The 24,592-nt window shown below is 47.6% G+C and overlaps 1 protein-coding gene across 1 annotated transcript in view; it reads right to left on the bottom strand.

Moving 5' to 3' along the window:
- Positions 1-341: 341 nt before the first annotated feature.
- The window catches only part of ZC3H15 (zinc finger CCCH-type containing 15), a 605,333-nt gene continuing 581,082 nt past the window's right edge, over positions 342-24,592 (bottom strand). Inside the window, exon 10 of the mRNA XM_069615782.1 lies at positions 342-1,113. Within this exon, the coding sequence (XP_069471883.1) occupies positions 926-1,113 (188 nt within the window). The 3' untranslated portion in view covers positions 342-925. The remainder of the gene's footprint in view (positions 1,114-24,592) is intronic.

Genomic DNA, 24,592 nt, shown 5'->3' with positions numbered 1-24,592 from the left:
AAAAAAGGAACTGAAGTCACAGCACCGCAATATATACTGGCCCTGACACCATGGCCTGCATGGGGTCCCATAGTCTCATCAGACATAGCTGACATGGAGCCATGCTGCGCGCCCTCTGGCAGAAATGTTTCCTAAGAGCAACTGCGCCAGGATAGGATTATCAGATGAGGAATCTTTGGGAGGAAGGAATCCATTAGAATAAACAATTGTTGGCCAAATCACAATGTAACACTGTCTTTCTTCAGCATATGATTAACAAAAGGATAACACTCGTTGAAATACTGGATTAGTCAAAAGTAAATCTCGGTCCCACAAAACTGAGTAAAAACCAAGCAAGTGTATCTGGTGTCAATATGGATAGTTTTTATTTACAACTTTGTCAGCAAAAACATGAATGGGATTTTCCAAAATTGTCGGAGACTATTTTATATAGTGCTTTACGACGAGCAATTATTTGCATTCATTCGATCAAATAGTTCAGAGTAATCTAAAATGCAAGTAACTCAAAAACAAATCAGGATGGATTGGAACAAGCAGGTCCATAAAATGTGAGCTGTTGAGGTTATCTCCATTAGCGCAACATAAATTTCTTTAAAACTTTAGTTTGTGTGAAGAATATTTCAAGTTTGACTTTAACTGCACTTGAATACACCTACCGTTCACTCAAAGATGAAGTTGCTATTTTTGATGAGTGCAGTAAAATCCCACATAATTGTTGACTTCTCATTTTCAGTATGAATTTTTCAGAAAATGTAAACTGTCTGCATGAGAAAGTATAATCAAGAAATAATTTCAAGTTCTCTTCCTAAACTTTCTTGAAAAACCATAAATTAGGATTTACAATTCAAGATGTTCAGATGGATAAAATTCAGTCTGATTTACTCATGTGGGGATGACATTTTTCATTCACATGATTTGTTGTATTTCAGCATTCCTCTAAATCAAGTGTGTATAATTCCTCTTCTAGTTCATCTAAATCCTCGCCCGTGAAGAGGTTTTCATCAACGGGGACTGCATCAATTTCACCATTTTGGTGGCTCTCTTCCTCATCTTCCAGATCACTTTGCTCCCCATTCTCCAATTCACCTCCCGAAGCTTCACTTAACTTGTTTTCTGGAATAAAAATTATTTGAAAGAAGGTCAAACAAATGCACAAGCAACTTTTCCAATAACCAAAAAAAAAAAAAGAAAAATCACATGTAATATGCCTATAATAAATGCTCCTAAAAAATAAAGGGTGAAAGAGCAGCCATGGGAATCTTTTCTTCATCCAAATCTTATTTTAAATACAACTTACTTATTTTGGTAATGGAAGGTATGTCAGACAATGTGCTACCTTCTTATAATGCAGCCCCTTCATCAACATAACAAAAGAGATAATGGCATTAAACCATCTGTGATCTTTGCCAGGTCTTCCTGGAACACATGAAAGTATTCCCTCAAAATGTATTTTAGAAAGCACTCCGATGAATGAAAAGAGCATTCAGCTTTTGATAGCATGACTATCGTTTGCCATCCTTAAACAATATAACCAGAATTCAGTCAAAACCATTGCCAGCTCCCATTTGCTTTGCTGTAAAAAGTGTCCTGATTTGACTATGATGGCTTCACAGTTACAACATTCAACCACAAACATTAGAAGAGGCAACAGTTTACTTTGATCTGAAATTACTTTTGTATAGGATTTTAATTCTTGAGAGGGTGCATGTGCAGGGGGAGCGATTTGGGCGAATATGATCAGTGTGGGTGTTTGAGAGTGTTTGTCAAGTGTGAGTATCCGAGTGCACTGTAAATGCATTTTATGTGGCAAGTGCAGCCTCAAATGCCATGATGTATCTGGTATAGTCCCCATATCTTAAGTTATGCTGCATTTACACTGTGCATCACTGCCACGTTCATGTTCTCCAAACAATCAGGTGGATCCGACAGAGGTGCGGGTGGGTTAGGTTAGTGGGAAAAGAGAATGCTAGATAGCTTAGAAGTTGTGTTGGTGCATTACAGTTTGGTAGCACATGGTTACTATGTTCGGATCTGCTTCTACGTGTTTTGAAGGGAAAAGAAACAACCTGTGTCCAGATGGGAGCCTTGTGTGCCGGCAGTGCTAGAGCCAAGTCACATGTAGTACAGCACACACAGTAACAATTACTGAAAGTGCACCTCCAGATCCGAGTCACATGTGCAAGGCATTATGGGCATGCAGATTAGCTCAAATGCAAAGCTTTTTGCTCCAGAAAATTCTCTGACAGGGCAGTGTTCTTTTAAACATAGCTTAATCAACCCAAGACAGGCATCTCTCAAGCCTGCAGGAAAGTGCATGACTGATTTCACCCTTACTAGGGATCATAAGTGCAGTAGAGTCGGACAGCCTTGTGATTGGGGTATGTGTAGCTAGCACCAGCAAAGCTATGGTGAGTTTAAAAAGGCTTGTATAAACACTTTCACCTGAAATGTCGAATTAGAGGAAGCGATGAGCAACGTCACTCATGCCACAGCACCACCCAGTAAGCATTACTGGAAGTTGACCTCCAATTCCGAACCACATGAGCAAGGCATTGTGAGTATGCAAATTAGCACAAATGAAAGCCTTTCGCTTGCAAAAAACAGAGCTATAATTACAATATACACAGTAATAATTAGTCAAAATGAAATAAATATCAATATAGATAAGATCTAAAAAATATGCCTCCTATGTATGAACCAATTTAAAAGTTTATTAAACAGGTTTAAAGAATTTATGTGTAAAGCCAATCTAATAAAAACAAGCACTATGAAGGAGGTGCGTTTGGTCAGGGTTTAACAGCAAAATGAAAGCCTGCCTGTAGGTTCTCTGGCCTCCAACCCCAAGTACTGGAGCCAACCACTACCGCCACATGAAGTGGAAAAAAGAAGGAAATGGACAATGTCTTCTCTACACTCCATCACATGCACAAGTTGTAATCTGTCAAATATTCATCAGGCCTTCACTTCACTACGCCGGTTCTTATTGGCAACATGTCCAGTCTTGATCTAGTATACAGGCGTTGAAAGAGCTCACTAGTGATCAGGTCCAAGTATGCCAAATGGGCGTGAATAGTCAAATAGGCTCGCACGGTGCACTGCAGAAGTAACTCTGCTTGTTGGGGTTCCACCCTGGCTATCAATGCCGCTTCATTACTGATGCTGCATTGCCTGGTATCTTTTTGGGGTCCTTAAATCACAGGCGGAGTTCTAGGCAACCCACATGCTTATGTCCATAAGCCATCTGTTTTTTTGTCCTGTGCAGTGTTAAATGTAACTCCCCAACTACTGATTCACATAGTGTACTCATGGTTGCATCACAGTTTCAACAATGTATTCAAAAACCTATCCACTACCCTACCAACAATGATCTTTCGATTCACAAGTGCATTTAATACTCCTTTGTGGTGTAAGGATGCATTGGCAGTGGCATCCAAGTTGGTTGTAGAAGTACAAAGTTCTATTTAATGGCCGTAGGGTGGGGTTTGAAACAGCTGTGTGCGAGTGGCTTAGTTGGTCTGTTTACAGTGTTTGAGCGTGCAAAGGGAGGATGAGCACAGGGTGGTTAACAGCAATTTAGGAAATGCAAGTGTCAAAACATAATAGGGCATAAACCGTCTTTGGACATTGGGCAGAAAAATCTCACTTCTCTAATAATCCACATTTAAATTCCTTTTCTCAGTAGATCCCGTTCGAAATAAAATCATGTTTTTCCAATGTGTGTATTGTTTAGAAAAAGTTATTTGAGGTATTATTCATTGTATTACAGTTGGATGAATGGGGATATGCACCCATATGAAACCGCTCACAAATGGGCATCTTGCTCATGTGTTCTTGCACTTGAAAAGAGAAACCTATACAGTTTCACATGATGGATATAGGCGGCATTAAATGAATTGAGCACAATCAAATATCGATTTCAATGATCAAACCAGTAGCTCCCAATTCCATCCAAATCCAACAAAGGCTTGGGAAAAGTGTAGCTATCAGAAACGAGACTGATTGGGAGGAACATATAAATGGAACATATAAAGTTTCTAGAAAAGTCTTTGGGATGGATTTCATACACTTCAAGCACTGCAATAATAGGTGCTATTACAAAATTGTTATGGAAGTTAATTTATTTCACACGTCTGAAGTGAGTGCTCAATGCAGTCGACTAGCTATCTGGCAAGCAGAATTAGAATCTTGCTGAGTAGGAAATGGTGCGCTGTCAATAATTGATAAGCGATTTGTGCCCGACTAGGAGCTTGCAACCTGATTTTATTCTACCCCGGCAATATTAAACCATTACCACACTAGTTAAGGTGGACTTGCCCAGTAGACAGGGACACCTTGGAGCTTTGAAAGACAATGTAACCATGCAGACGTCTCTAAATACCCTGGATGAGACATGTTAAAAAGAGACAACAACAAAAACAGCAATACCACAGCTGTGGCAAGCAGCAGACAGTCCAACAAAAAAAGACCAGTTTGTACCAACAAAATAAATAGTGTACCTGGTTGATTGTGAGATTACCTATGTGGGCAACCTACTGCGGGTCAAAATTCTGTGTACGTTACTTCAGGTTTACATCAAATTCTCAATCATCCTAGTCTCCCCATGATCCCTCACTGTAGAGTATAGTGGCTCTGGCTGATGGGAGTTTTAGGCCAAAACACCTGGCGAGCCAAAGGTTGCAGACCCCTGCCTTAGTCTAAGCATTACTGCTCCGCATCAGTGTCAAGTGAGTTTGGAAAGACTTGTTTGAAAACTTTGCAGGTCTACGAAGGTGCAGCTCCTAGAACCCTACACCAGTAGTGGTCGTGAAAAAGTAAACATCCATGTTGCTGCCTCGAGTACTGTATACAAGGGAAATTTGGTTAGGATTGGGAGTGTAGCCCTGTGCCCCATGTGGAGCGTCTAAAATCACCCTTGCAAGGCCATATTTGCTTACATGCCACCCTTCATGTCCTGGGTAAAGAAAAGGAGTGATTTTTTATATTGTGCATTTGGCTAAAATACAAACCGTTAGCACATTAACACAATATTAAAAACAATTGTTGTTAGGGAAGAATGAGTGCAGTCCAACTGGTGTTTGACTACACAAGACTTCTCTTGGTATTAGGTAACCCACCTTTTAAAATAGGCCTATACTACACAAGTTGGTAGTGTGACTGAGCAGCCAGGCTCATCTTAAGAGCAGTAATGTGAGCTGGAGAGCTGTATAGTGAAAACAGTAAATACAGTATCCAAGTAAACACTTACACACTTAAAGTTACAGTATATTTATTTATATATACACAAAGATATTTAAAGCATTCTTTAAAAAGCAGTAACTAGCAGTAAGATTAATCCCAAGTTAGGATTCAATTAAAAAAGTGAATAATAAAGCAGTTGAGATTCTTTCATACGCTAACTTTTTCCAGCACGAAGGGTGACAGCATTTGAGGTCAGTGTAACACTTATTTTGTATCACCTTTGTAGTATTGAGTTGTAAAGGAGGGAAAGGTTAGGGTCGGATCAGAACATACTGGTATTCTATAAAACAGTTTCATTCTCCCAAAGGGATGCAGGCACTCTTATCCCAGAAATAATAGTGTTCAACAATTAAAACCTGTAAGGGAACAAGCACTGCCAGCGCCAATAGGTTCAGAAGGGGGCCTTTAGGGAGCCAGGACAGCCAAAGTCAATGGGCCAGTTCAAAGTTTTGATGCTCTCTTCTTTGAACATTTCTTTAAATAGTCCGTAGTTCAAATAGAAAATCACAGCAACTCAAGAGGCGTCACCTTGAAGAAGCACAAGCTGAAAGGCCAGTGCAAGTGAATTTAGGTGAACTCAGTAGGGTAAAATAGCACTCCCCAAGGTCAGGACCACCCCAAATGGCAACAGGATAATGTACACCAAGCCCCACAGTACTTGTGAACTGAAGAATTTGTTGAGGCTGGATGCCTTCTGGTTGCAGTGCAGCATACACTTGTTCCTGGTCCTTGGTCGAGGTGACAAAAGGAAGGACGTCTGGTGGGCACTTGCTGCAGCACTCGAGAGAGGGATTCGGCAGCAATGGATCTTCCTCGATTCAGCAGCGCTTTGTGGTTTTGGCACCTTTTTCTCAGCGCCAAAGAAGAACGAACAGCGTTAGAAGTTCCTTGATCCCTCGGTCCTGGACTTTGGTGAGGGGACTCAGGGCGTGGATTTCCTGCTTCTGTAGGGTGGTCTGGATGCCCACAAAGTTTTGGCCGGCTTCACACTTCGGAAGACAACGCACTCGCAGATGGTCAAGGGACCATGGGTATTCGGATTCTGCAGCCTTGGAAAGTCACAACAAGTCAGGGGTTGCGCTAAAATAGAGTTTGCCTTGAGGCTAGTTGGTCCCACCAGCGTCTGGTAGGAAATCGTCCCGTACAGGTCTTGCCAGTCGAAACGAAAACAGAGTCAGTACAGCTGCAGGGCTTCACCAGGCCTTTCGCGGTCCAAGAGGGTGCTGCTGGTGTCTCTTCACGTCTTCTTCAGATGTTGTCCTCCAGTGGTCGACTCTCCTCTAGTCCCAAAAACCTTGCTTTTAAACAAGTTCACATTCATTCATAGCCCTAGCCTGTCGATCACCCGGCAGGGTGGCTGTCCTCAATGACAGCCAGCCGGCCAATCAGAACTGGTTTCACTCAGGCACACCTAGAGACCAAGGAAAGGGAAGTTTTGGGACCCTCCCCACTTACTGCATTTCCAGACACACTGGAGCCTGGGCGGGCTTCAGGACTCCTTTGCCCTCTGTTTCAGGAGCCCCATAACATCTGTGCAAAGTACCTAGAGGCATTTTGTCTTTGTGCATGGTTTGTGTGGTGTATCTTGTATGGTAGCATTAAAACCTCTACACAGAACCTACACTGTACTGTGTCTTAACAACACTGGTCAGTGGTTATTACCTCATTCATGGGTACTTCCCTCTACGGTTTAAGCATGGGAGGGCACATCTGGTACATGACCGAGTAATTGTTTGGCCCTAACACCCAAGAGGACAAGGCCATAAATGTATCAGTATGCAGTGATTATATCAAGAGAAAGAAACCGAATGAAATACAGAAAAAAAAGAAAAGTATATGTGGGTGGGGATAAGGGGTTAAAAAGTGTGTGGGGGTGGGGGTGGTTCAGGTGTGGTTAAAAGCACTGGAAAACGGGTGTTTGGGGTGGGCAGGCCCGCCTATATAAAAAAAAACATTGATATTTTGTTTTCAGTATTATTTCTTTCACAATTTTTTCATTCGTTGTAAATCACATGTAACCAAATGGATCACACCTCTGAAGAACGCAGGAATACAACAGACGCCGCTGGAAGCAGTGGAGGAAGCCCAGGTCAATTTGGGTGCCAGGTATTATTTTTAGTTATGGTGCCGGTTCCTGTTGCAGGCTCTGCATGCAGAGCCACTGGAAATGGCTGGGCAAAGAAAAATTCAGTGGTGATTTAGGATGACCTAAAAATGACAGACAAGTCCTACGAATCAGAAGCCATGAATAGTGACCCTTTAAAACAGGAGCCAGGACGCCACACTGGGGACACATGACTATCTGGATGTAGGACAGCTGTAAGAGCTTAGCCATGATCTCCCACTAAGAGCAGAAAGATTTGTGCAGCAGTCGCACTGGTTCCAGCCAGGCAGCATGGACTTGCACTTCATGTCCAGTGTTTACCTCTAGAAAGGAAGCAAAGCACCAGAAGTCTGCAGTGTGAGACAGACATGGTTTCAAGCCTCAAAGATAATAGTTTTAAAAACCTTTATTCACTAAAGTTCCTGGGTTAGTGTAATGCGTAACTGGCCCCAACACTAGTGAGATGGTTCTCTTAACTGATGTTTCTAAGGGCCGTGGAAGTCTGAAAGTCTAAAATAAAAGTCAGTCTGCATCTAAACCTTTGCTTGCTCTGACAAAAATGTGTTAGGAAGTTTTTCAAAAGCAAAATGTGGCGGTTCAAAAAAATAGGAAACCAGGATTGGTTTCAGATGGTCCTCTCACCAGGTGTAGGTTGGCCATTGGCCAGCTGCAAAACAACTAGTTGAATAAAAAGGGACTGTGCATAGGTCCTTCTCCATAGTTCAAATAATGTCAATGTTTTCAATGCCTTGGGGTTTCCTTCCCAAAGCTTCAATTCCTTCAGTAGCACACAATAATCAAGATTCCACTTGGATAAGCCTTTTCGTGTTCCCTTCCTCAAGCTTAGGCCTCTACCAAGTTGAAATACAAATTCATCTCTTGGGCCTCTCAGGATTCCCTTCCCCAAGTTCAGGCCCCTTTTGAGTTTCAAAACACGAGTTCAGTCAGTCAGGATGAACCATCTTTCATATACCGTTCTTTCAAGGGGTAGCATCAGACACTCTCAAAAATGCCAGGTTCTGTGTTCCTCCTAAGAGCGACCACTCAGCTTTAAACCCTCTTATTTCTCGATCTTCCTTCTCTTAACCTTATGCCTTCAGGGGCTTTCTGCACCCCTTTCTTGTTCCCCTCGTTTTTCTTTACTTCTTTCTCATGCCCACTGGCACCTTTCTTTCCTTCTTTTATATTCCTCTCCTTGTGCCCACTGGCACCACCTTTAACTTTCTCCGTGCACACTTGCACCTTCTTTGTCCTTGTGCCCCTGGAATTTTTCCCAGCTTTCCCGTGCAAACTTTCCACTCTGCCGGGTCGTTTGCACCCTTTGGTCTCGTTTCAGGTCGCTTGTGCTTTCTTTATTATAGTTCTTTCACTTTGCACCCCTTGCACGCTCTGCTTTTCTTGCTTTCTCTTGATCTTGTCACTCTTCTTTCATTCTATATTGCTTTGGCTTTGCTAGTCCCTTTCATTTCTTTCCTCTTTTCCGCTCTGTGCCGCTTTATGCATTCCTTTCACCCGCTCCACTTCAGTCAGCGGCATTCTCCCGAGTCTCTCCCTCTTTCTTACTTTCACAAGACTCACCCGGGCAGCAGCGCGTTGACAAGCAGTCCTTTCTGGTTGTGTGGGCCTGAGGTCAGGGTCTCACCATTTGCCCCGCAGACACCCTTGGGGCCGGCACAGTTCCCAAGGGAAGGAGCAATGTTCTGACCGCCAATAGCAGCCTGATTCGCTCCAGCTCCAGCTCCCTGGAGACATGGCTCCCTAGCCACACTGCAACCCCTGAGTAATACTGGGCCAGCGTCTCGGCATGCTGTTCTCTGGGCCGTAGATCCTGCTGCTTTCTGCTCTTTGGCTTCTCCAGTCCTGACAATGTCCCTAGCTCTCTCTTTCACCTGTGTAGAACCACACCTTTTAAAGTTGGAAAAACAGTGAAGTGGAGTCAGGCGTGAGTGATAATTAGTAAATGCCAGACTATCAATGGGACAAATTAAGTTCTTGCTACAGCCGGATTCCCTTACACTCCCCAGGATATTCCTATGGGAAATCTTCACTACTCCCGGTTGCCTGGGGGATAAAATGGGTTTGGAAATACCCCATGAAAGCTGAGGGAAAGGGTTTTGAGGTAGAATGGGAAGGGGGGGGGGAGAATACCATGTCTCACCCTCGGATGTTCTCCTACCAATCCTCAGTGACCCTCCACTCAGGTGATCCTCCCTCGCTTGCCCACCCCCAGGGTGGGGATCCAAAAGTGATGGCCACCTGACTAGAGGATCCCGGAAAAGTAGGTGGGAGAACACAGTCTGGTTTGACACAGAAGGCAAAGATATTCCAGTAACTTCTGCTGGCAGGAAGAGCCTGAAGGTGTCTTCCAGCACAAGGATGGGTAGAGTATCCACTTTAGGACATTGAGGAGTCAGCAGTCCAAACAGTCTCATGACCTTGGAGAGGAATTCAAACGGTCAGTAAAAAGTATGGTTTCAAGAATATCTATAAGCATATGTTGAAGGTTAGGTTGTAGAAATGCCTAATGGGTCCCTCTAGGAACAATCTTCATTAAAATGTGTGAGGGTCAGGAAAACCCAACAGTAGTGGTTTTTCCCTTGAGTGATACCTTCTTACCACCCCTCTTCCAGGTTAGAGTCCCTTCCTTCAGAAGCCACAGTGACACCATATTTTACCACTTTGTTTTCAAAACAAGGGTCAACAGAAAATCCAAAATCTGACTTATGTCCTTAGCCTTCCAGCTTCCTTAGGCTAGTACCGAGTTCCTAGGGATCAGCCAACTCAATAGTTCCAACAGTTTGCTAATCATAAGTACAACCCTACGTTAATGCAACATGATAAAACTGATTTACTTACAATCTGGACCCCCCCCATGCTCCCTCTCATCAGGTGCCCGTCACTTCAGGCACCTTCGTAGAGTTAAGGTACTGACTGCTCCCCCCCCCCCCCCCCCCCACAGGATTTTGACAGCCATGTCAAAGGCATTTTTAGGCCTCTCCAAGCACTTAGTTTCATCAGAATTTGTTTTGCAGTTTTCTTGTAAGCCTTAACTAGCTCATGGATCTTGGCTTTCAGGAGTTCTCAACAGGTCCCTTTATGGACCTTTGTTCTCTCCAGTTTTAGCTCGTGATTCTAAATGACCCCTCCTAAATCTGAAGTCAGGGATTTTAAATTCAGGGCCTCAAGATGTTGGTTCAAATGTCTGGTATTTTCTGAATCCTACACAAGTCCTTCCTCTACCATGCAGCTACTTTGGTGTCTTGTATTCGCTTTCCTCCCAGGCCTTGAGTTTCTTGAGAGTTCTGTCCAGCTTGTGGAGGCCTGTTAAGGTTATGCACAGATATGTTTGAATTGTTCTACTTTCAATACCAGGTTCCCTCAGGACCCTCTTCATTGCTTGGAGATGATAGACTGATATTTTTCCTAGCCTTCTCTTGGTCTGTGTCAGACAAGCGATATATTCTGTGTTGCCCTCCTGCCACTGGCAAGACTTTGTACTTTGGGGTCGCAAGTGGAGGCTCTTGGGCTGTGGCACCTAATTTCCAGACAGTCCTTCCACCCACCTTTTGGTTGGCCTCAGCATGACAGGTTTTCCCTCAAGGTGGATCTTTCTGAGAGTAATAGTCTTCAGGGCGCTTCCTTCTTCTGGCTGTGCCCTGGGTGCAAAGGAGCAGGGAGAGACACTTCTGTACCTCTCAGGATCTGTGCCCTGACTGGGTTTTCACTGACACTTAACCTTCTATCCACGGACTGGACCTCCTCTCGAATGTCTATAGATTATTTCCATTTGGGGTTTGAATGCTAGAGGCTGATTGGTTATTTTACCTTTATTAGCACCTTGCTTCCAGTAGTACCCCTTCATCTGTAGTTGACCCAGATTGGCTCCACAAGGGTTTAAATAGTGATATGGAAGTGGGCACCATCTTGGATTTTACCTGGTTGCATAAAGTGCAGTTGCACGGTGCTGCAACTGTTTTTGCACAGGCCTCTGGTGAGTGCTGTACAACCACCTGCAATAAGGTGGGGCAACCTATTCAATCTAACGGAGAAGCCAAACCTCTATCAAAATGGTAAAATGGCAGAGCAATTAGGCTTAACCCCATGAAGGGGGTGTAGAATGACAAAAAAGGTACAATTAGTCCACAAACATATGCATAAAAAATACACACGTATACTGATAAATGTACACATACATTGCACATACATATGTCTACTAGTTGCGCAAGTACTCCAGTAAACAATATACGCAGAAGAAAATACAAAACATATTTTAAAAACAGTAAATGTCAATTAAGACATTCCATGCCCCTACACTAAAATGTGGGTCAACTAAGCAAAGGGACAACATAATTACAAGGAGGCGAGGGAGACAAAGGGAACCCCAATGTTTTCTGGTGTTCCTTGCCCTGGAGGGCCACTGTAGGCCGCAGGTGGCCACATACCCTTCATAGGTCATCTATAATGTACATATACACAATTGTTTTAAGGCACAACCAGGCAAGGGAGAGAGACCAAGGGAGGACAAGACAGACAATCTTACTAGGCCTAGTATGATTTAAACCGTACAAGTGCACAGACCAGAAGTGCAGGGCAGAGGGTACAGGGAGAAGTGCACGCAAAGCAACACAGCCATCAGTTAAGTGCAAGGAAGGCTAAGACTCAGGTAGGCAGGAGGCAGTGCAGTGAGATTCAGAGCTCTCATCAGTCTTCTCGGGCAAGATAGGGCATTTAGGTATTTTCCCATAAAGGACAAAAAGGGGGACCACAGCTATAAAGGTAAGCTATGAGTACCTAATGTTCGTCGTACATTTAGCCATTCCATGAATCGTCCGCACCTTGCCCAACCATAGATGCATTGTGGTCACCTTTGCCGTCCTCCACAGCTGGAGGATTGTCAATTTTGTAGCCAACAGGTGGTGGGCCAGCAAGCTCCTTTCAGCATAGGTGCATGAGGAGGCTAAGGGCTGCAAAAGTCCCAGAACACATTTAACCGGATTAATTTTAATATCAACCTTAAGGATGTCCTCCAACTTCGACCTCACCTCAAGCCAGTTAACGATAATCTGGCACCCCCATAGCACATGCAGAGGCATCTCCTTACAGCCTTGCCAGTAACGTTTGGAATTGTCTGGGTGATCGTGAAGCAATCAGGTCTGAGTTTTGTACCAATTCGTCAGTATCTTAGTCTGGGTTTCAGCCAATTTAGGACCCAGTGAGGTCAACATCCCCTTCTAAACAAACACCCAGTCTTCCGTGGTTAGCGGGTGTCCTATCGCCCACTCACAACCCTCACAGTATGATCTCCGGTCAGAAGTGAAGAGTGAGTCAATACATTTATACAAGCAAGAAATAAGCCCCTTAGAGTCTGCCGGCAATTGAAATACTTGTTCGAGTTCCGTCAGCGGCCTGATGGCTGCCGCAGCAATGGATGGGTGCAGGACCCAGTGTCTGGCCTGGATACATCTAAACCTATTTGACTTCTTAACCCCTACAGTGCCATGGGCGAGATAGCTCATCCTTGGAATTGCACACGCAGTGCCAAGGACGAGATAGCTTGTCCTTTTTGGCACCTTGTTTTGAGCGATCCATGCAAAGCAGGGATCGCTCAAAACTGTAATCCAACCCCCGGCTATGTGAGGGGGAGGGTCCCCCCCTGTTAGGGAGAATTCTCTGTTTAGGCTGAATTTCCTAACCTAGCGAGTCCCCCAGCAGCTTTGCTGGATTTTTGGGGTTTATTCTTTTCTCCTGCCAAGAGTGAGACTCCTTTACCCTCACTCTTGGACATGATTAGAGTGTGTTTCTTTGACTCTAGATGTGTTTAATGGGCTATGGGGTCTTTTACTCCATAGGGCTTCATGTGTTTTTGTGATGTGTGTTACACAGCACCCTCAGTGCAGTAACACAGGGGTGTCATACTACTGTCTCCCAGGGCATGTAAAGTCACCATTGACTTTACTAGTCTTGAATTTTGAACAGAACCAGTACAAACCATCATATTGTGGACGTACTGGCCGGGGAAATTCGATTGCCCCGGGGTCTGTTAGTCGAGGGGGCACGTCTCCGTCCCCCCCTGATCGAGTTTTGGCTGGTGGCAGTGGATACTACTTTTTATATTCAACCGCAAATATTTCTCTATGGGATTTTCCGCTCGAGGCTACTATCTTTATTTATTTAATTATGATAGCCTCGAACATACCGCCGGTTTATTTATTTATTATTAATTCTCCGGTTGGTATTTTTTTGCCAAAACTCGGTTCTAAAATGGCATTTGTGTTCTCTTCTGTGACTCCAACCCAAGTCGAGCCCTTTGTTCCACTTTTTTGGTGGGCTTCTCCACAGAAGCCCTCCAAAGTGGTGCCACTCTGTCTGGGGTACTTAGGAGGGGTGGAGGGGGATTTAGGCACCCTGGACTGAGTTGCCTAGGCAACTCAAGTCGCACTCCGTCCCGATTGGCCCAAGTGGTGAGCTGGCCGGCTCACCACTTAGCATGTTTCAGTGACAGCTAGGCTGAGTGAATGGGGGTTTTCGAGATAAAAGCAGGGCTTTGGGGACTGGAACTTCAGAAGTCGCCACAGGACCTAAGAATCCGACGAGGGAGAAGCTGAGCCGACCTGCTACGACGACACCACAGGTGGAGCCCTGCGGAACCGTCTCACCACTTTTCCCAACGACAGAGGAGATCTCCCGCTGGAGAGTCTTCTTCCTTTGACTGGTGGGGATAACCAGTTTCACCGTCTTTTCGCCTTCCCAACGCATCTCGTGGCCGCCTTGCCTGTGCCAAGCACCCCGGCAACCGAAATACCACGTTTTACCACGACCGCGAAATAAAGGGTAATACCTTTAACCGGAAAACTCTGCAGCTGGTTTCTTCCCTGGCAGTGCAACGACCTTCATCTTTCCTCCAAGTCGAGATCTTCTCTTCCTCTGGACGCCGCCGAGACTTGCACCCGCTGCCAGGAACTGCCACCGCTGGAGGATCCTTCCCACTTAAGGTACCGTGTTCCGCCTGGCTTCCCTTGCCACCGACTGTACGGGGTAGATTTAGCCCCCGGCTTTCGAACCTGGGTTAGCCTCGAACACCCTGGCTAAACTTTTCTGAGCCTCTCTAAACTCTTTTCGAACTCTCTGCAAGACTTTCAAAGCCTAGTGTAACTGTGTGATCTTGGGCGCATTTGTGCTCTGCTCTCTCTAAGAGTGGGCCCAGCCTATGAACTTTGGCTCACAAGTGACTTTTGCTCTTCTGCCTTGCTAAAAGTGATCCTAAATCTTAGAGTGGTATATCTTCACATATTCTGCCTTTTTCCCTCCCTTTTTCATGAACTTATTGGAGTGCCATCTATAGTTAAGCGCTCATCTCTGTCTGGAAATAAGTGGTGTTAACCAAGACTTGTCTGATAAGGAATAAGGGTTGTATATATCATAATAGTAACTGTGTTTAGAGTGTTTTACAATAAGAGTGCTGGAGTGTTTCAAACAGTGTGTTTTTAAATAAATAATTATATACTTTGATACCAAAGCTCTGGTCAGTGTGTGCTTGTGCTATTGTATCTGAGTGCCTATTGTGTATACTTTGCATACTGCCTAACTCTTCTTGAGGGAAGTCTGACTGCTCAGCCACAGCTACCAGGTAAATCTGGGTGGTACAGACTGCTACCAAGTGGGTTTACTGCTAACACCTGTAGTCCTAAATCTTTTGCAGTGTTCCCAAAGGGAACTGCACAGGTTTCTGCTTAACACCCCCTCACTGCCAGGGGGCTGGATTACCTTCAGTTTCAGGTCGCCGTGCGTAAAGCCCAATGGGGGGGCGGGTGTACCTCACGCAGCCGTTTGTAGGAGGCCCAGGGAGGCCTGCATGAGGTGCCCCCGCCACCCATTTGGGGCGAGGGGGGAGAGGGTCCCCAAAAATGGTGGGACAGGCCCCGAGTGGGTGGTGCAGTGAGGTCTGGGCACCCCAGGGCCAGATTGGCACACCATTGTGCCCCTCTGCGCCAATGCAAGTTTTGTAAACAAAGAAAAAAATGGAAAATGGTGGAACGCATTTTAGGGGGGCTGTGGGGCACCCCAAAGGGTCTGGGAATTTTCTAATGGGATGGGGCATGACCCCCCCCTCCCCTCCCAGCCGCAATGGAGTGGGTGCCACGCCATGCAGCCCTCCCTGGGACCAGATATCTGCTCCTAGGAACGGACGCCTGAGACCAGGGAGGAGTGCAGGACAAAATCACCCACCCCACCCATTATCTGCCGCTGGGGAGGGCTACATGAGATGGGCCGCCCCTCCATTTTGGCCATGTGTGGATTCCCAAGGGTGTCCTCTTTTGGGAAATGCATGGGGTTCCCAGTTTCCCTTCCTGGCTTCGACACCTTAGACCCAAATCTGTAGGTTGCCCACATGAACAAAATGTGCAGTGGCGAAAGGCTTGGGGTTACCAGTGGGTTACCCTTTTCTTTTTGCGCCCCCGGTAGGTACACCCACACATGTGAGGTACCGTTTTCAACGGGACACCTGTGGGAACGCGGGACGGTAGGACATGTGTTGTTGGCGGCGTGTTTCGATGGGTGAGCGGAGTGAAATGTGCGGAAAATGTGTTTTTTCCCCCCACATTTCAGACTTTGCAGGGGTGTCTGGTTAAGAAATTCTGGGCTGATTTGCACAAATCATACCTCTGCAGATTCCCACGGATCTCCTCTTTTCAGAATTGGATGGGTTCCCTGTTTTTCTTGGTGGCTTGGACACCCGAGGCCCATATTTGTATGTTGCGCTTCTCTGGAGAAAGTGTCAAATTCAGGTGTGGAAACAGACTTAGGATTACCTGTGTTTTAGGCTTCCCCTTGGCGCCCAGGTAGGTGCAGCCACACGTGAGGTACCGTTTTCATCGGCACACCTGTGGGAATGCGGGAAGGTATAACATTTGTTGGGTTTGTGTGGTTTTCATAACGTTTTGACCCATTTGCTGGTGCCCTTTGTCACACAACACTTTCATTTGCCAAATGTGACCTACATTTAGTCGCTGCTTTAGGCACCATACACTTTTGTAACCTGCACAAGTCACCTACCCTTGAAAAGGTCTGCCTGTGCTCTTTCAAAAAATGTGTGCTTGCCGTTCCTTACCACATTGGTTTTCCCGATTTACACATGCAAAGTGCATCTGTTCCGGCCGTGAGCATAAAACTCCTGTGTACCATGGCTCAGTGTTTGGCTTGTGGTATTGCTTGTTTTGTAAAACAATACAAAAAATGTGTGCTTTTCTAACTGCAAGTGTCGGGGGAATGTAGCGGAGCATTGCTTTTCTCAACATTCATAGAAGCCATTGCCGTACCAAGCCAACCTTGTCCAACACATACCTTTTTTTTCGGTCATTTTCCCGCTTTTCCCCCCAATCTATGGCATTTTCCCCTACCTAGTGTTTGCCTGACCTATGCAAATCACCCCTTCCTAAACTTGGAATTTTGTCTACTTTTCAGAAATATATGCCTTTCTGTCCTCCAATTCGGCTTTCCTACCCTTTTCTCCCATTCCGTCCAAGCATGTCCAATTGGCAAAAAATTGCCAAAATCGCCTACCTCTTACAAAACAGTTGATAACCACATCAAAATAATTTTTTTCCGTTTCCACTCAACCTGTTCTTGAAAGCCAGGAAATTGGGGAATTCAGCACAGCAAATCATTTGTTCCTAGCTCTTACAAGAAAAAGAAGACAGGCTTCTTGTACAACATTTTATTGGCATTTTTTGAAAAAACCCAAAATGTTCGCCCTATTTGCTCATTTCCTCTCAGCCCCCTACAGCAACCTAGGATTCCTGGGTGGCGTTACGACCGCCTACCACAGGCGAAAAAAAGGAGCCAAATTTGGCAGAGAAATCTCATGTACCAAAAAATGTACAAGCCATTGAATGGCCACATGCCGAGATCACCAAAAAAGTCCCTGGCACTGGGGGAAATACCCACGGCAGTTAAAGGGTTAAACCCCAAGGAAGCATTTCACTCTACAAAGCTAGTCTTTCCATTAGCAACGAAGTCTCAGATCTTTCCCACACGCTACTCCATCCACTGTGTGAATCCTCTGTCCTATTGCCCTGGAGAAAGAAATATTCTTCATTGTTGGGGGTAAGCCAGGAGGGGACGGCACCCTTCGTAGAGCCCGACCGTTCGGCGCTCCCGGTGCCAGCGGACTCGCGGTGCTTGGCCTTATGTTGGACCCCCGTCGCCGGGGCGTCCTCAAAGGTCTTAGAAGACCGCTGGGATTTCTTCCTCTTCTTCTCGCCGGACGGGCTCTTCCCTTCTAGCCAGTTGGCGAGACGTTGATGGCGGTCCTTCATGGTCCGCTCCGACATGTTGCCGCAAAACGCACAGTTCTTCTCCACGTGCGTCTTGTCCTCATGTAGGCAGTAAAGACAAAAAGAGTGTTCGTCCTCCTTGACGACGTTCTGCAGCTGGCATCCAGGGCAGACCCTGAACAGCTTTCCGGGCGTCGAGCTTCCCTTCTCCTGGGCCATGGCCGGGCCTGAGAAACTTCTGGAGTCCTCCAAAAGCGTAGCTCGACGAAATCTTCACCCTTGAGGGGCGCAGACGAATCCGAAACGGGTCCCCGTTGATCGGATGGAGAGTCGGTGGAGCTTGAGGCTCTTTTGACCGAAAAAATGAAGTTTTTGAGAAAAAACGTGAAAAAATAGCACTAACGCTCGAGAGCAATAGCACGAGGATCCCAACACATGAACGTGCGGTAAAAATCTGAAGATGGCTGCCAGAGGCGGTGCTTAGGTAGAGGGCAGTCATTGGCTGTGGTCAGTATGACGCAGAGACCAGTGATTGGTTATTACTACGAAAGACAGATCAGAAACGAAACTGATACTGGTTTTTTCTTTACCGAGGATTCCCAGCCTGACGACGGGGAATATTCATGAGCATGTGAATCCATGCCAGACCCCATGCTGGAGAAGCTCGGCGCTCGGGCCGAGCAGGGTACCCAGGGTTGATGCCATACATGCCGTCCCGCGACAGCTTGTTCCATCCCAACCCAGTTTGTGTTTGTCCCCTTGGACCCAGTCAATTGGCCTGATCTGCTATGCTCTGTAGTAATCCCACAATTCGGGGTACGCCAAAACTCCTTTAGCCTTGGCGGCATAGTGCGTACGCTTGTTGACTCTAGGGGACCCCCTAGCCCCCTTCCACAAAAACTGGACTAGAAGAGAATCCCACGACCTCCGAGTGTTTCGGATTGGGGACGGTAAGAGCTAGCATGCGGGGTAACAAATTAATCTTTATAACTGCTATTTTACCAAACCAGGATGTAGGACCTGCCTAATGTTCTCTACAGTGCCCCTTCCCCACACAAATCCCGATTGATCTGCATCTATGAGGGTCGGTAGGACCCTCATTAATCTGGTTGCCAAGATTTTAGTGAATATCTTGACGTCCAGGATCAAATGCAAGATTGGCCTATATGAGGAGCAAATAGTTTTTTTTCCCTAGCTTAAGTATCAGTATCCCCTAAGACTCCCTTATCGATTGTGGCAGTTCCGTCCCCCACCCACTGTAAAGAGTTAAAGAGGTCACATAGGGGCCTCCCTAGAACTTGGCTCAGTGCTTTATAGAATTTGCCTGCAAGGCCTTCTGAAACTGGGGCTTTGTTATGCTTGCATGCTTGAGTGGCTGGTAGGACATCTTGGGTGTCTATTGGGGCCTCCAAGAGCTCCCCATCCCTTTGGGACAGTTGTTTTAATTCCACCCAGTTGAAGAATACCATCTGGTCCTCCAGTAATGGCGAGCCAGACATATAGAAGGAGTCATCAAAGTCCCCAAAGATTTCTCTTTTCTTATTTTCCTTCCCTCCCCCTCACAATATGGGCAAAGGAACATGTTCCTTACCTGTAACTTTTGTTCTCCAGCATGAGTCGGGCATGGATTCACATGTTCATGAATAAAGAATACATAGCAGAACATACATTCACAACCACGGGAGGTGGCAAGGCTCAACAGAAGCAATTACTCTTACCCTCCTCACCAGGCTCAACTTTAAGCAAACAGGTTGCGTAGCACTGCTCGGCCGAGACTGGACTCCTCCCTGGAACACCTGTCGACGCAGTAGAATTTCGGGAACGTGTGCGTAGACCTCCATGTAGCAGCCTGCAGCTGTCCAGCAGGGGCACACCAGACAGGAACGCCGTCGTAGCAGCGATCGCTCCGGTAGAAGGGGCTCTCGGACGGCCAGACAGCAGTCGGTTTGCCAACCGGTGACAATGAGTGATGCAGCCGGGGATAGAAGCCTTGGACAAAGCCTTCTCATGGTTCACAGGACCAAAGTTCGCAAAAAACTGAGAAATCTTCCAGAAACTTTGTGCGGGCCACATAAAACTTAAATCGCTCAAGCCACTTCCAGTGAGAGCAAAGTCCTTTCAGCTGTCGACAAACGCGTCAGAAAAAACACAGGCAACACAAAAGGTTTGTTGAGATGAAATTCCGACAGAACCTTGGGTATGAAGGAGGGGTGCGTCCCAGCAACACCCTCGTCTTGTGGAAAGTGAAGTAGGGCTGCTTACAGGACAGGGCCTGGATCTCATCCACTATCCTGGCAGAGGTGATGGCCACGAGGAAAGCGCTCTTCCAAGAAAGGAACTTGAGAGGAGCTTGATGCATAGGCTCGAAGGTGGTCCCAATGAGCCTAGTCAGCACCATGTTGTGTTCCCTCACCGGCAGGAACGATCGGAACAGTACTTTAATGAACTCCTTCACCAGACAGTTCGACCAAAGAGAAGACTGTCCCAGAGATCTGGTGTAGCGGGAGATAGCCGCCAGATGCACTTTTTAGGCGTGAGCCAGGCCCGTCTTAGCCAATGACAAGTACGGAAGGACTTGAGGGGCTGTGACCCTCAGAAGGGGTCATCTTCTGCAACCGACACCATGTCTCAAAACGCTTCGAATTGATGAAGCCCTGGCATTGGTGAGGACCTCCCTGCAGTCCACAGGCAGCTTGTAACCACCGAACTTTAATGCAGCAGGAGCCAAGCCTTCAGGTTCAGCGATCCTGGTTCGTGGTGCAGCCTTGCGCCTCCTTCCCTGGCGAGAAGATCCATGACCACTGGTAGTTTGACTGGAGGGGACGCTGACATGCTGAAAAGGTCCGGGTACCAGATTTGCCTCCGACACGCTGGAGCTACGAGCATCATCTTGCACCGGCACCATCTGATTTGACTGATGACTCGTAGTAGTGGCAATGCGTACAGGAACAGGCCTTCCCAAGGCAAGGAGAATGCGTCCCCCCATGATCCCCGGCTGGGGGAACCTGCTGGCTAACCCTCCGGCACTGGTGTTCGTCGCCATCGTAAACAGATCAATCTGGGGACTGCCCCACTTGCGGAAGAGGTTGTCCACTTGATCCTGACTAAGCTCCCACTCGTGACAGGAGCGCAGCTCCCTGAGGGAGTTGGCGACAGGGTTTTTGACTCCTGTCAGGTGAAAAGGAAAGAGAAACCTCCCTTGCGTGACGGCCCAGTGCGGCATTTCCTGCGCCTCTCTGGAGAGCGCTGGGATCGGGAGCCCCCCTGCTTCCTGATGCAGAACATTGTGGTGGTGTCTGTGAAGATCCTCCGGTGCAGACGTCCAGTGTGGTTTGGGAACCCTGTGCCCTGCACGCCCCCACTACCTTGTCCCCCAACGGAACTCCTTGTTGAGAGGGATCCTGTCTGCGAAGCTTCCAGACACCTGGATCCAACGAGCATCCAGAACTCTTGAAGAGGTCGCATCCTTAACCTGCAGAGGTAGATGCACGATGACATCATGGCGCGCAGAGACTTGATGGTACGCACTGTGGCTGTCTTCAGTAACAACAGCCGCTGCACCTTCCCCCACACAGCCGCAAATTTCTCCTCCGAGGGTGATGCTAGGCAGGAGACTGATGAGCCTGGCCCCCAGGAACAGAGCATTCTGCAAAGGCGTCAACCAGAACTTTGGATAGTTTACGGAGAACCCAAGATCTGTCAGTAGCTGAACGTTCCTCTCCGTGTGGTTGACAGCAACTTCTCTTAACTTGAGTCAGTCGTCGAGGTACACGTGTATCCCTTGGAGGAGATGTAGATGGGCCGCCACTGGCACCAGGCACTTCGTAAACATCCTCAGAGCCGACTTCAGCCCAAAGGGAGGGCCTTGAATTGGTAGTGTCTTCCCAGCACCACGAAGTGCAGGAACTTCTGATGCTTCTTGTGGATGGGGACGTGGAAATAAGAGTCTTCCAGGTCCAGAGACGTCAAGAGGTCTCATTACTCCAGTTGGTCGAGCAAGTGCTGCAACGTGACCATCCTGAATTTTTGGGACTTGAGGAACTTGTTGAGATGCTGCAGGTCTAGAATGGACCTCCAGCCCCCAGTCTTTTTTTTACCAAGAAGTATCTGGAGTAGACTCCGGAGCCCAAGAGTCGTCATGGAACCAGCTCTAGCGCCCTTTTTCTAGGCATGGCCCATACTTCCTGCAGGAGCTGAGGGATGTGCTGCTCCTGCCGGGTCACCGGAGGGATCCGCTGACACTGCTGGCTATGTCTGTGGGGGAGAGCGTCCAGCACCCATTGGTCGGTGGAGATTATCTTCCACTTCCTGACGAAGCCTGGCAGCCGGCCTCCAACCGGGGTGCATAGGTGGGGCCAGACATCCTGGCCGGTTCAGTTCTGCTTTGGCACCTGCGTTCTGCCTTGGGGGCGACAACAGGGCTGGCCACCTCGCCCGAAAGCCTTGGAACGGCCTCTGTAGGCTTTCTGGTTAGTGGAACTGGAGGGTTGACGTATTTATTTATTTATTCAAATTTGTTAAGCGCACAAGCAGCCCAAGGGCATTGTGGCGCTAGTTACAGAGGGTGATCATGACTTCGATACATACAGGAAATGATCATTGATTAGTTACATAGAAAGTAGATAGTGATGCATGCTAGGAATATATAGTATGCTATATTGGAAGAAAAAGTAGAACTGTCGAAAGTTAGTTGAAAAGGGCTGTTTTCAGGTTTTTGCGGAAGGCATAGTGAGACGTTTCGGATCTAAGAGCATTGGGTAGTGCATTCCATAGCTTAGGGGCAAGATGGGGGAAGGAACAAGTTACTTACCTGTAACTGTTGTTCTCCAGCATGGGTCTGGCATGGATTCACATGCTCATGAATATTCCCCGTCGTCAGGCTGGGAATCCTCGGTAAAGAAAAAACCAGTATCAGTTTCGTTTCTGATCTGTCTTTCGTAGTAATAACCAATCACTGGTCTCTGCGTCATACTGACCACAGCCAATGACTGCCCTCTACCTAAGCACCGCCTCTGGCAGCCATCTTCAGATTTGGAAGCAAGTGAAGTGGCAGTATGACCAAGTGAAGAGCCGCAGAGGGGTAGGCGGGAGGGTTCGCATGTGAATCCATGCCAGACCCATGCTGGAGAACAACAGTTACAGGTAAGTAACTTGTTCCTTCTCCAGCATGGGGTCTGGCATGGATTCACATGCTCATGAATAAAGAATACATAGCAGTACACACATGCACAACCACGGGAGGCGGCAAAGGCTCAACATTAAGCATCACATCAACTCAACATTAAGCATCTTACCTCCTCACCAGGCTCACCTCAGGCGAACAGGTTGCGCAGCACTGCTTGGCCGACCCTGGACTCCTCCCTGGAATCCCGGTCGACGCAGTAGAATTTCGTGAAGGTGTGCGTCGACCTCCACGTAGCAGCCCTGCATATGTCCAGCAGGGGCACACCAGATAGGAACGCCGTGGTAGCTGCGATCGCTCTGGTGGAATGGGCTCTCGGACGGCCAGGCAGCGGTCGGTTTGCCAACCGGTGACAGCACATGATACAGCCGGAGAGCCATCTGGAGATGGAAGCCTTCGAGAGAGCCTTCCCCTGATTGACAGGTCCAAAGTTCACAAAGAGTTGTGACGTCTTCCGAAAACCCTTCGTGCGGTCCACGTAGAACTTCAGCGCTCTAGCTACATCCAGCGAGTGCAAAGTCCTCTCAGCCGGCGATGAAGGCGACGGGAAGAAAACAGGTAACACCAAGGGTTCGTTGAGATGGAAGTCCGACGGTACCTTGGGCATGAAGGAGGGGTGCGTCCTGAGCACTACCCTCGTGTCGTGGAAAGTCAAGTACGGGGCCTTGCAGGAAAGGGCCTGGATCTCTCCCACTCGTCGTGCGGAGGTGATGGCCACAAGAAAGGCTGTTTTCCACGATAGAAACTTCAACGGGGCCGAGTGCAGAGGCTCGAACGGAGGTCCCATGAGCTTGGTCAGCACCACGTTGAGCTCCCACGCCGGGGCCGGAGCCTTCACCGGCGGGAACGATCTGAACAGTCCCTTCATGAACTCTTTCACCAGACGATGAGACCACAAGGACGTCCGCCCCGTGGTTCTGGTGTATCGGGAGATCGCAGCAAGATGAATCTTGATGGACGCGTGTGCCAGACCAGCTTTGGCCAGCGTCAGCAGGTACGGCAGTACTTGGGGAGCCGTAATCCGTAGAGGGTTAATCTTCTGTGCGTGGCACCAGACAGAGAACCTCTTCCATTTGTGTCCGTAGCATTTAAGAGTCGAGGACGCCCTGGCCTTTGCAAGAACCTCTCTGCAATCGGCCGGTATGTCGTATCCTCCAAACTCTAGCGCTGCAGGAGCCAGGCCTGCAAGTTCAGCGACTTCGGGTCGTGGTGGAGGATGGCGCCTCCTTCCCTGGAGAGTAGATCCGCGTCCGCCGGCAGCTTGATCGGCGGGGACGCTGACAAGTCCAGAAGGTCCGGGAACCATATCTGCCTCGGCCACGCAGGTGCGACGAGGATCATCCTGCACCGTGACCTCTTGAGCTGGTTGACGAGCCGGATTAGCAGAGGCAAAGGAGGGAACGCGTAGAGGAACAGGCCCTCCCAGGGGAACAAGAAAGCATCGCCCATGCTCCTCGTCTGGGGAAACCTGCTGGCGAACCTCCGGCACTTGGTGTTCGTCGCCGTCGCGAACAGGTCGATCTGGGGTGTGCCCCACCGTCGGAAGAGGCGATCCACCAGATCCTGCCGTAGTTCCCACTCGTGGCACGAGCGCAGCTCCCTGCTGAGTGAGTCGGCGATGGTGTTTTTTATCCCTGCCAGATGAAACGGCACCAGAAAAATCCCTTGGGCGACGGCCCAATGCCACAGGTCCTGCGCCTCCTTGGACAGCGCTGGGGACCTGGTTCCGCCCTGTTTCCGGATGTAAAACATGGTGGTGGTGTTGTCGGTGAAGATCCTCACCACCTTGCCCTT

Source organism: Ambystoma mexicanum, chromosome 9 (assembly GCF_040938575.1).
Source record: "Ambystoma mexicanum isolate Mex_15411 chromosome 9, UKY_AmexF1_1, whole genome shotgun sequence".
Classification (NCBI taxonomy): Eukaryota; Metazoa; Chordata; class Amphibia; order Caudata; family Ambystomatidae; genus Ambystoma; species Ambystoma mexicanum.
The sequence above is the reverse complement of the archived record's forward strand: the minus strand, read 5'-3'. Positions and strand labels throughout refer to the sequence as shown.